Here is a 13,201-nt window from a genome sequence, read left to right on the forward strand (position 1 = left end):
CTAAATGTGTCTCTGTATGAGAGAGACAGAGAGAGAAAGAAAGAAAGAAAAAGTAAAAGAATTTGTTCTTAACTGACTTGCCTAGTTAAATAAAGGTTAAATAATAATTTAAAAAATAATTTAAAAAATAAAGTAATATAGATGGCTCAATAATGACCGTCTCTAATGAACTGTAACAGGCTGAAACGTAGTTTTAGGGGGGTCTCTCTCAATCAACGACTTAGTGTTGAGGTGATGTTCTTACAAGAACCAGAGGATGTACAACTCTATTGCCACCCAGTTCAGGATAATCCTCATGTAGCTTACGCAACCAGGCAGAGAGAGAGACAGAGTGTGTGTGTGTGTATGTGTGTGTGTGTGTGTGTGAGAGAGATAGCTTCCAGTAGTGTATGAATTTTAAACTGAACAAAAATATACAGTTGAAGTTGGAAGTTCAAATACACTTTAGCCAAATACAGTTAAATTCAGTTTCACAATTCCTGACACTTAATCCTAGTAAAAATTCCCTGTCTTAGGTCAGTCAGGATCACCACCTTATTTTAAGAATGTGAAATGTCAGAATAATAGTAAGAGAGAATTATTTATTTCAGCTTTTATTTCTTTCATCACATTCCCAGTGGGTCAGAAGTTTACAAACACTCAATTAGTTTTTGGTAGCATTGCCTTTAAATTGTTTGACTTGGGTCAAACGTTTCAGGTAGCCTTCCACAAGTTTCCCACAATAAGTTGGGTGAATTTTGGCCCATTCCTCCTGACAGAGCTGGTGTAAATGAGTCAGGTTTATAGGCTTCCTTGCTCGCACACACTCTGCCCACAATTGTTCTATGGGATTGAGGTCAGGGCTTTGTGATGGCCACTCCAATACCTTGACTTTGTTGTCCTTAAGCCATTTTGCAGAAACTTTGGAAGTATGCTTGGGGTCATAGTCCATTTAGAAGACCCATTTGCGACCAAGCTTTAACTTCCTGACTGATGTCTTGAGATGTTGCTTCAATACATCCACATAATATATTTCCCTCATGACGCCATCTATTTTGTGAAGTGCACCAGTCCTTCCTGCAGCAAAGCACCCCCACAACATGATGCTGCCACCCGTTCTTCACGGTTGGGATGGTGTACTTCACCCTTTTTCTTCCAAACATAACAATGGTCATTATGGCCAAACAGTTCTATTTTTGTTTCATCAGACTGTACATTTTGGAGAAATATCCTCTGATCTTTGTCCCCATGTGCAGTTGCAAACTGTAATCTGGCTTTTTTATGACGGTTTTGGAGCAGTGGCTTCTTCCTTGCTGAGCGGCCTTTCAGGTTGTGTCGATGTAGGACTTATTTTACTGTGGATATAGATCATTTTTTACCTGTTTCCTCCAGCATCTTCACAAGGTCCTTTGCTGTTGTTCTGGGATTGATTTGCCACTTTTCTCAACAAAGCACATTCATCTCTAGGAGACAGAACGCGTCTCCTTCCTGAGCGGCATGAGGGCTGCGTGGTCCCATGGTGTATATACTTGCATACTATTGTTTGTACAGATGAACATTGCACCTTCAGGATGAACCAGACTTGTGTGGGTCTACAATTTTTTATCTGAAGTCTTGGCTGATTTCTTTTGATTTTCCATGATGTCAAGCAAAGAGGCACTGATTTTGAAGGTAGGCCTTGAAATACATCCACAGGTACACCTGCAATTGACTCAAATTATGTCAATTAGCCTATCAGAAGCTTCTAAAGCCATGACATAATTTTCTGGAATTTTCCAAGCTGTTTAAAGGCACAGTCAATTTAGTTTATGTAAACTTCTGACCCACTGGAATTGTGATACAGTGAATTAAATATTAAGTGAAATAATCTGTTTGTAAACAATTGTTGGACAAATGACTTGTGTCATGCACAAAGTAATGTTCTAACCAACTTGCCAAAATTATAGTTTGTTAACAAGAAATTTGTGGAGTGGTTGAAAAACTATTTTTATTGACTCCAACCTAAGTGTTTTTGAATTTGACTGAGTTACAGTTCATATAAGGAAATCAGTCAATTGAAATAAATTCATTAGGCCCTAATCTATGGATTACATGACTGGGAATACAGATATGCATCTGTTGGTGACAGATACCTTAAAAAAAGTAGGGCCTTGCATTATCATACTGAAACATGAGGTGGATGAATGGCACGACAATGGGCTTCAGGATCTCGTCACAGTATCTCTGTGCATTCAAATTACCATCGATAACATGCAATTGTGTTCGTTGTCTGTCGTTTATGCCTGCCTATACTATAACCCCACCGCCACCATGGGGAACTCTATTCACAACGCTGGCATTAGTAAATGGCTCACCCACACGACATCATTTTTTTATTTCACCTTTATTTAACCAGGTAGGCAAGTTGAGAACAAGTTCTCATTTACAATTGCGACCTGGCCAAGATAAAGCAAAGCAGTTCGACAGATACAACGACACAGAGTTACACATGGAGTAAAACAAACATACAGTCAATAATACAGTATAAACAAGTCTATATACGATGTGAGCAAATGAGTTGAGAAGGGAGTTAAAGGCAAAAAAGGCCATGGTGGCAAAGTAAATACAATATAGCAAGTAAAACACTGGAATGGTAGTTTTGCAATGGAAGAATGTGCAAAGTAGAAATAAAAATGATGGGGTGCAAAGGAGCAAAATAAATAAATAAAATAAATACAGTAGGGAAAGAGGTAGTTGTTTGGGCTAAATTATAGGTGGGCTATGTACAGGTGCAGTAATCTGTGAGCTGCTCTGACAGTTGGTGCTTAAAGCTAGTGAGGGAGATAAGTGTTTCCAGTTTCAGAGATTTTTGTAGTTCGTTCCAATCATTGGCAGCAGAGAACTGGAAGGAGAGGCGGCCAAAGAAAGAATTGGTTTTGGGGGTGACAAGAGAGATATACCTGCTGGACGTGTGCTACAGGTGGGAGATGCTATGGTGACCAGCGAGCTGAGATAAGGGGGGACTTTACCTAGCAGGGTCTTGTAGATGATATGGAGCCAGTGGGTTTGGCGACGAGTATGAAGCGAGGGCCAGCCAACGAGAGCGTACAGGTCGCAATGGTGGGTAGTATATGGGGCTTTGGTGACAAAACGGATTGCACTGTGATAGACAGCATCCAATTTGTTGAGTAGTGTATTGGAGGCTATTTTGTAAATGACATCGCCAAAGTCGAGGATTGGTAGGATGGTCAGTTTTACAAGGGTATGTTTGGCAGCATGAGTGAAGGATGCTTTGTTGCGAAATAGGAAGCCAATTCTAGATTTAACTTTGGATTGGAGATGTTTGATATGGGTCTGGAAGGAGAGTTTACAGTCTAACCAGACACCTAAGTATTTGTAGTTGTCCACGTATTCTAAGTCAGAGCTGTCCAGAGTAGTGATGTTGGACAGGCGGGTAGGTGCAGGTAGCGATCGGTTGAAGAGCATGCATTTAGTTTTACTTGTATTTAAGAGCAATTGGAGGCCACGGAAGGAGAGTTGTATGGCATTGAAGCTTGCCTGGAGGGTTGTTAACACAGTGTCCAAAGAAGGGCCAGAAGTATACAGAATGGTGTCGTCTGCGTAGAGGTGGATCAGAGACTCACCAGCAGCAAGAGCGACCTCATTGATATATACAGAGAAGAGAGTCGGTCCAAGAATTGAACCCTGTGGCACCCCCATAGAGACTGCCAGAGGTCCGGACAGCAGACCCTCCGATTTGACACACTGAACTCTATCAGAGAAGTAGTTGGTGAACCAGGCGAGGCAATCATTTGAGAAACCAAGGCTGTCGAGTCTGCCGATGAGGATGTGGTGATTGACAGAGTCGAAAGCCTTGGCCAGATCAATGAATACGGCTGCACAGTAAAGTTTCTTATCGATGGCGGTTAAAATATCGTTTAGGACCTTGAGCGTGGCTGAGGTGCACCCATGACCAGCTCTGAAACCAGATTGCATAGCAGAGAAAGTATGGTGAGATTCGAAATGGTCGGTAATCTGTTTGTTGACTTGGCTTTCGAAGACCTTAGAAAGGCATGGCAGGATAGATATAGGTCTGTAGCAGTTTGGGTCAAGAGTGTCCCCCCCTTTGAAGAGGGGGATGACCGCAGCTGCTTTCCAATCTTTGGGAATCTCAGACGACACAAAAGAGAGGTTGAACAGGTTAGTTATAGGGGTGGCAACAATTTCGGCAGATAATTTTAGAAAGAAAGGGTCCAGATTGTCTAGCCCGGCTGATTTGTAGGGGTCCAGATTTTGCAGCTCTTTCAGAACATCAGCTGAACGGATTTGGGAGAAGGAGAAATGGGGAAGGCTTGGGCGAGTTGCTGTTGGGGGTGCAGTGCTGTTGACCGGGGTAGGAGTAGCCAGGTGGAAAGCATGGCCAGCCATAGAAAAATGCTTATTGAAATTCTCAATTATGGTGGATTTATCAGTGGTGACAGTGTTTCCTATCTTCAGTGCAGTGGGCAGCTGGGAGGAGGTGTTCTTATTCTCCATGGACTTTACAGTGTCCCAGAACTTTTTTGAGTTTGTGTTGCAGGAAGCAAATTTCTGCTTGAAAAGGCTAGCCTTGGCTTCTCTAACTGCCTGTGTATAATGGTTTCTAGCTTCTCTGAAGAGCTGCATATCACGGGGGCTGTTCGATGCTAATGCAGAACGCCATAGGATGTTTTTGTGTTGGTTAAGGCCAGTCAGGTCTGGGGAGAACCAAGAGCTATATCTGTTCCTGGTTCTAAATTTCTTGAATGGGGCATGTTAATTTAAGATGGTTAGGAAGGCAGTTTTAAAAAATATCCAGGCATCCTCTACTGACGGGATGAGATCAATATCCTTCCAGGATACCCCGGCCAGGTTGATTAGAAAGGCCTGCTCGCTGAAGTGTTTCAGGGAGCGTTTTACAGTGATGAGTGGAGGCCGTTTGACCGCTGACCCATTACGGATGCAGGCAATGAGGCAGTGATCGCTGAGATCTTGGTTGAAGACAGCAGAGGTGTATTTAGAGGGCAAGTTGGTTAGGATGATATCTATGAGGGTGCCCGTGTTTAAGGCTTTGGGGAGGTACCTGGTAGGTTCATTGATAATTTGTGTGAGATTGAGGGCATCATGCTTAGATTGTAGGATGGCTGGGGTGTTAAGCATGTTCCAGTTTAGGTCGCCTAGCAGCACGAGCTCTGAAGATAGATGGGGGGCAATCAGTTCACATATGGTGTCCAGAGCACAGCTGGGGGCAGAGGGGGGTCTATAGCAGGCGGCAACGGTGAGAGACTTGTTTTTAGAGAGGTGGATTTTTAAAAGTAGAAGTTCAAATTGTTTGGGTACAGACCTGGATAGTAGGACAGAACTCTGCAGGCTATCTTTGCAGTAGATTGCAACACCGCCCCCTTTGGCAGTTCTATCTTGTCTGAAAATTTGTAGTTTGGAATTAAAATTTCAGAATTTTTGGTGGTCTTCCTAAGCCAGGATTCAGACACATCTAGAACATCCGGGTTGGCAGAGTGTGCTAAAGCAGTGAATAGAACAAACTTAGGGAGGAGGCTTCTAATGTTAACATGCATGAAACCAAGGCTATTACGGTTACAGAAGTCGTCAAAAGAGAGCGCCTGGGGAATAGGAGTGGAGCTAGGCACTGCAGGGCCTGGATTCACCTCTACATCGCCAGAGGAACATAGGAGGAGTAGAATAAGGGTGGGGCTAAAAGCAATAAGAATTGGTCGTCTAGAACGTCTGGAACAGAGAGTAAAAGGAGGTTTCTGGGGGCGATAAAATAGCATCAAGGTATAATGTACAGACAAAGGTATGGTAGGATGTGAATACAGTGGAGGTAAACCTAGGTATTGAGTGATGAAGAGAGAGATATTGTCTCTAGAAACATCATTGAAACCAGGAGATGTCATTGCATGTGTGGATGGTGGAACTAATAGTTTGGATAAGGTATAGTGAGCAGGACTAGAGGCTCTACAGTGAAATAAGCCAATAAACACTAACCAGAACAGCAATGGACAAGGCATATTGACATTAAGGAGAGGCATGCTTAGTCGAGTGATCAAAAGGGTCCGGTGAGTGGAGAGGTTAGTTGGGGGTCACGGCGATTTAGACAGCTAGCCAGGCCATCGGTAGCAAGCTAGCATAGGATGGAGGTCTGTTATTAGCCACCTCTTGCGTTCCGTCGGTAGATTAGTGGGGTTCCGTGTGGTAGAGGGGATTAATCCAAATCACACAACAACAACAAAAATAAAAACAATAGATATAGTTATAGAGGCCCAAGAAGAAAACATAATAATAATAAAAATAAATAAATAAATTGTCCGATTGTCTATTCAGATAGCAGCCGATAAGACAGCTAACGGTTAGCAGGCCGCAGATGGGCGTTCAGGTAACGTCGCGACGGAGGAGCCAGCCGGATAACTCCTTTGGGTAGATAAGGTCGGCAGTCCAGTTGTGAAGGCCCGGTGGGGCTCCGCGTAGGCAGTAAAATGGGTCCGGATAGGTGACTGCAGCCCAGGAGTGATTGGGGAATAGGAGTGGAGCTAGGCCCGGGTATCCTGGAAGGACATTGACCTCATCCCGTCAGTTGAGGATGCCTGGTCATTCTTTAAAAGTAACTTCCTCACCATTTTAGATAAGCATGCTCCGTTCAAAAAATGCAGAACTAAGAACAGATATAGCCCTTGGTTCACTCCAGACCTGACTGCCCTCGACCAGCACAAAAATATCCTGTGGCGGACTGCAATAGCATCGAATAGTCCCCGCGATATGCAACTGTTCAGGGAAGTCAGGAACCCATACACGCAGTCAGTCAGGAAAGCCAAGGCCAGCTTCTTCAGGCATAAGTTTGCATCCTGTAGCTCCAACTCCAAAAAGTTCTGGGACACTGTGAAGTCCATGGAGAACAAGAGCACCTCCTCCCAGCTGCCCACTGCACTGAGGCTAGGTAACACGGTCACCACCGATAAATCCATGATTATCGAAAACTTCAACAAGCATTTCTCAACAGCTGGCCATGCCTTCCGCCTGGCTACTCCAACCTCGGCCAACAGCTCCGCCCCCCCCCGCAGCTACTCGCCCAAGCCTCTCCAGGTTCTCCTTTACCCAAATCCAGATAGCAGATGTTCTGAAAGAGCTGCAAAACCTGAACCCGTACAAATCAGCTGGGCTTGACAATCTGGACCCTCTATTTCTGAAACTATCTGCCGCCATTGTCGCAACCCCTATTACCAGCCTGTTCAACCTCTCTTTCATATCGTCTGAGATCCCCAAGGATTGGAAAGCTGCCGCAGTCATCCCCCTCTTCAAAGGGGGAGACACCCTGGACCCAAACTGTTACAGACCTATATCCATCCTGCCCTGCCTATCTAAGGTCTTCGAAAGCCAAGTCAACAAACAGGTCACTGACCATCTCAAATCCCACTGTACCTTCTCCGCTGTGCAATCTGGTTTCCGAGCCGGTCACGGGTGCACCTCAGTCACGCTCAAGGTACTAAACGATATCATAACCGCCATCGATAAAAGACAGTACTGTGCAGCTGTCTTCATCGACCTGTCCAAGGCTTTCGACTCTGTCAATCACCATGTTCTTATTGGCAGACTCAGTAGCCTCGGTTTTTCTAATGACTGCCTTGCCTGGTTCACCAATGAATTTGCAGACAGAGTTCAGTGTGTCAAATCGGAGGGCATGTTGTCCGGTCCTCTGGCAGTCTGTATGGGGGTGCAACAGGGTTCAATTCTCGGGCCGACTCTTTTCTCTGTATATACTGTATCAATGATGTTGCTCCACCTCTACGCAGACGACATCATTCTGTATACTTCTGGCCCTTCGTTGGACACTGTGATATCTAACCTCCAAACGAGCTTCAATGCCATACAACACTCCTTCCGTGGCCTCCAACTGCTCTTAAATGCTAGTAAAACCAAATGCATGCTTTTCAACAGTTCACTGCCTCAACCCGCACGCCCGACTAGCATCACCACCCTGGATGGTTCCGACCTAGAATATGTGGACATCTATAAGTACCTAGGTGTCTGGCTAGACTGTAAACTCTCCTTCCAGACTCATATCAAACATCTCCAATCGAAAATCAAATCAAGAGTCGGCTTTCTATTCCGCAACAAAGCCTCCTTCACTCACGCCGCCAAACTTACCCTAGTAAAACTGACCATCCTACCGATCCTCGACTTCGGCGATGTCATCTACAAAATTGCTTCCAACACTCTACTCAGCAAACTGGATGCAGTTTATCACAGTGCCATCCGTTTTGTCACTAAAGCACCTTATACCACCCACCACTGCGACTTGTATGCTCTAGTCGGCTGGCCCTCACTACATATGCGTCGCCAGACCCACTGGCTCCAGGTCATCTACAAGTCCATGCTAGGTAAAGCTCCGCCTTATCTCAGTTCACTGGTCACGATGGCAACACCCATCCGTAGCACGCGCTCCAGCAGGTGTATCTCACTGATCATCCCTAAAGCCAACACCTCGTTTGGCCGCCTTTCGTTCCAGTTCTCTGCTGCCTGTGACTGGAACGAATTGCAAAAATCGCTGAAGTTGGAGACTTTTATCTCCCTCACCAACTTCAAACATCTGCTATCTGAGCAGCTAACCGATCGCTGCAGCTGTACATAGTCTATCGGTAAATAGCCCACCCATTTTCACCTACCTCATCCCCATATTGTTTTTATTTATTTACTTTTCTGCTCTTTTGCACACCAATATCTCTACCTGTACATGACCATCTGATCATTTATCACTCCAGTGTTAATCTGCAAAATTGTAATCATTCGCCTACCTCCTCATGCCTTTTGCATACAATGTATATAGACTTTTTTTTTTATACTGTGTTATTGACTTGTTAATTGTTTACTCCATGTGTAACTCTGTGTTGTCTGTTCACACTGCTATGCTTTATCTTGGCCAGGTCGCAGTTGCAAATGAGAACTTGTTCTCAACTAGCCTACCTGGTTAAATAAAGGTGAAATAAAAAAATAAAAATTGATGGAACTCAGGAGTGATTGACGGAGCTGGCTAGCTCCGGAATAATTGATGTTTGCTCCGGAATCGACGAAAGCCGATACTCACACGGATAGCAGCTAGATAGCTGTGAGATCCAGGTATGAATGTCCAGAGAGCGGTTGAAATCCAGGGACATGGAGAGAAAAATTGGTCCGGTATGTTCCGTTCCGAGCCGCGCTGCGCCGTACAAAACTGGCGATAGATTTTCGAGCTAAAGGATAGCTGATGACCACAAACCGTGGTTAGCTGAATACTAACATAATATCATACATGTGGTCTGCATTAATTAACATTAAATGCTCTGGCAACAGCTCTGGTGGACATTCCTGCAGTCAGCATGCCATTTGAACGCTCCCTCAGAGACATCTGTGGCATCCTGTTGTGTGACAAAACTGCACATTTTAGAGTGGCCATTTATTGTTGTCAGCACAAGGTGCTCCTGTGTAATTATCATGCTGGTTAATCAGCTTCTTGATAGGTCACACCTATCATGTGGAAGGATTATATAGGCAAAGGAGAAATGCTTACTAACAGGGATGTAAACAAATTTGTGAACAAAATCTGCAAGAAATAAGTGTTTTGTGCGTATGGAACATTTCTGGGATCTTTTATTTCCTCTCATAACATATGGGACCAACACTTTACATTTTGCCTTTACATTTTCATTCAGTGTGTAGATTAAATCTCATTAGCCACCAAAACTAAAAAGGTTTTGCTCTGCAGTGTGAGAGTCTCATCAAACACAAGTATTCACACTTCACTGATTATGTTAATGATTCTTCTCTCCTCCACTCACTCTCTCATCCTTTCCTCTTTTTCTCTCTTTTCAACTCTCAATGATTGTGAGCTTTCATGGAGCAGCTAACTTCAAACTTCTCAGCTATTGTCAGCACTTTGGTTAGTCCTTTCAGTCTCAGAGATTTGGCACTGTCCCAACCTAACTGGGCCGATCGTTATCCAGTCCTGGCCCTCCCTCTGAGGCTAAATGGAAGTGATATACTTGACCCACCTTGACACCTGTTTGGCGGAGATAAAATATAATATTTTCTTCCTTACTGTCTGTTGCACAAAGTCAGCCGTGACATCATCACCCTCTCAGGGCGATCAACTGACTGGACTGGCAGACAGGGGTTAGAGGGTTGCTTTCAATCAGGTCCAGCTACCCGGGTACCCTGTCTCACACACACGCAAGAAAGTACAAACACACACACACGCAAGAAAGCACAAACACAGCCACGCACATACACAGGCCTTCAGAACTAGACTTCCACAAGGCAGTCACGTCTTCCTCTGCTTCACTTATTTTCCAAATGTTGTGTTTTATAATCAGCTTATTATTGTCTTCTTTTTAACCTCGGAGTGGGTTTTTAAGTCCCCTTACTCATCAAGGGCCAGTTGAAACTAGCTATGGGCAGAGTCTTAATGCCGCAAGGCAGGCAGCAGAACTGATGGGTTTATCCATGCCTGTGCAGTGAGCTGGGGTTTGGACAGAGATAAGCAGGATAAGAGCCAAGACTCCTTAAGCTCCGTTGGCTGCATCTAATGCGCTGATGGCCCACAATTGTAAAGCCTTACACTTTCAACAGCAAGACAATACAAACAGCAATTAGCCAATAACAACAGGAGGAGGCCGGACTAATCTTTACTTAATAGGCCTACATCGGCTGGAAGGGAGGAGATGAATGGAGGGAGGAAGAGGAGGTTAGAATGTAAATATTGAGGTTGGTTATTCCCCTGTCCCCATCTAGCGTTGAGCTGAAGCTGTGTGAATTGTGTGTTTGGGTTATTCCCATGTCCATGTCTGGTATTTGTAGAAGGAAAATTCTCTCTTTCAACACCAAAAACACTGTGTCTGTGGTTTGATCTGACGAGGCAGGGCTTTCCTCGGGGAACCACGGCCAAACACGCTGCTGGAGAGATAAATAAACTAACATCACAACATCACAGCCTCAGATGTATGGAACGCCGTTTGGGTCTTTGCGTGTCAAGAAAGATACACCTCAAATAAAACTATTTGACACGTCATAAGCTTTTAATTTGACAAGTCAAATAACACAATTCCATTATATAATGTTGTGTGTGCTGAATTTGCAAGCCCAGCGCCACCATTACAATCACTGTCAAAGCTGGACATTACCACGTTGGTAATAAGGCATTATTTGTTCGACCGAATGTGAAAACGTCTGTGAGCATTTGAAATTAGATCAGGATCAAACGAGCAGGATCAAAAATGTTTGCAAATATCTTTGATACAGATGTTATCAGCAACTTCTGGAGTAACTAGCTAGCTTTAGCTTGGTACCTAGCTAGCGCTAATGCAACCAGCCTGAAAACAATGAACAGTAGAAACTGCAGTCATTTTCAATATTCTTAGCAATGATTTAGGAACCCATGTGTTGGGTTCTGAGAATAGGAAATATACTTATTCATGTCACTGATGGAGTGCTGGGGTTTAGAGGGTCTACACCAGAAGTTATTGGTTATAGGAGGAAGGTATATAGTGTGTGCAACTAAGCTTGGAATGTGTTGAGTGCAGGGAAGCGATTACGTGGGGCAGGCATTGATAAGGGGAGAGAGCCATGGATTGGTGATGGGGGGTTGAGGTCGGATCAGGTCAGGTCAGGTCACCTTAAGGGAGAAATATACGTTTATGGCCTGTATGACTAGTGTCCTGCCTAGCAGTAAAGAACGATGTTTGTACAGACTCAGCCTATGAGGGACGGTTAAATATCAGTGCTTGTGTGAAAATGTTTTTGTCTGAATGCAGCTGTATTGACTCTCTAGGCAGAATAAACTTGGTTAAGCTTTCATAATGTCCGTTGAGTGTTTTACTCTGAGAATTAGAACCTAACACATGTGAGTAAGTATTAGCTAGGTAGCCACTTGTTGTTCTCCTATTGAAATAACTAGCTTTTTCCCCAAAGTCCTCCTCAGGAGTTTTCAGGCTCCAAAACATCCACATTGTATTGTTTTTCCTCTGGAATAGTGTTCAATACACATAGTAGATGGACTGGTACAATAAATGTGCCTCAATTCACAGTGGTTTCTGAGTCCTGCAATAAGAGCTTCGATGCTAATGTTCTCTGGGTGTCAATGAGTAGACTGATACCCCATGTCATTGATCCTCAATCCATAGGTAAGGCTTTACAGTGAAATAAGTATGCCCCCAATGCAATTCTAAAGTCTAATACATCCAGTGTGATTTCAGATTTTTGTCAAATTAATAAATTATTGTCTTGTGTGTGTGTGTTCAAGCAGTTTGAGTAAAATAAAGGGAGCTCAGTTGTGAAATTGCGGCCATTGGACTCCAGGGTTGTTGCTAACTCGCTGACAGTGTGTGGGTTTTGTGTTGTGTAAGTGTGCGTGTGTTCATGGAGTTGTGTGTAAATAGAGGGAAAATAGGGGGAGCTTCGCCAACTGGCTGACAGTGTGAACCTGTGTGTGTGTGTGTGTGTGTGTGTGTGTGTGTGTGTGTGTGAGTGAGTGAGTGAGTGAGTTTTAATTCCGCACAGATGGAGTGTGAGGGAGTGTATGACCTAAGCGCCCTGACTAGGTCACTGAAAACAATTCTTACTTTTTACAATAGTAACCCAACTGTAACCTTTCTATTCTCCTGTATCTACTGTGATACACTGTAAAGGTGACAGTGGTTCAACATGCATGCTGTATTAATCATGTTTTGTCAATACTGATGTACAGTACATACACTAATCCTCTTTTCTGCTGTGAATAATTGGTAATATGTGTAGTGTGTGTGTGTTTGTGTAGAAGAGCTGGTGTTAAGGTCACACAAGGTAAGGTTGACATGATTCATAAAGGTTAATATTAGTAAAGTCAAACAAGATGGTAGCTAGCAGGGAACCACACACAAACACACAGTACACCGGGGCAAGGTTAATACACCATTTGTTTTGGTAATGACCATCTCACTGTAGTTCAAACAACAAGACCTACCACAGTACTACAAACACCATCTGTTAACATACACAAACGTGTGTGTCTCAGTCCTACCTGTGCCACGGCTACATGTGTCTGTTGCTGTTGTTGCTGTAGTTGCTGCTGTAGCAGTTGGATCTGGTGGTGGACTGACAGGGGGGTGGTGGGAGGCAGAGTACCCGATGACGGCAGCAGCATCCTGGGGGACGCAAGCAGCAGAGAGGCCTCCTCTGGAACCTGCCATGGAGGAGAGGAGAG

At 44.1% G+C, this 13,201-nt stretch overlaps 1 protein-coding gene across 1 annotated transcript in view; it reads right to left on the reverse strand.

The window, feature by feature from the left end:
• Positions 1-13,201, reverse strand: part of LOC112251158 (carboxyl-terminal PDZ ligand of neuronal nitric oxide synthase protein-like) — a 163,611-nt gene that overhangs the window by 30,730 nt on the left and 119,680 nt on the right. Inside the window, exon 8 of the mRNA XM_024421949.2 lies at positions 13,019-13,180. Within this exon, the coding sequence (XP_024277717.1) occupies positions 13,019-13,180 (162 nt within the window). The remainder of the gene's footprint in view (positions 1-13,018; positions 13,181-13,201) is intronic.

The sequence above is a fragment of the Oncorhynchus tshawytscha genome, linkage group LG05 (assembly GCF_018296145.1).
Source record: "Oncorhynchus tshawytscha isolate Ot180627B linkage group LG05, Otsh_v2.0, whole genome shotgun sequence".
Classification (NCBI taxonomy): Eukaryota; Metazoa; Chordata; class Actinopteri; order Salmoniformes; family Salmonidae; genus Oncorhynchus; species Oncorhynchus tshawytscha.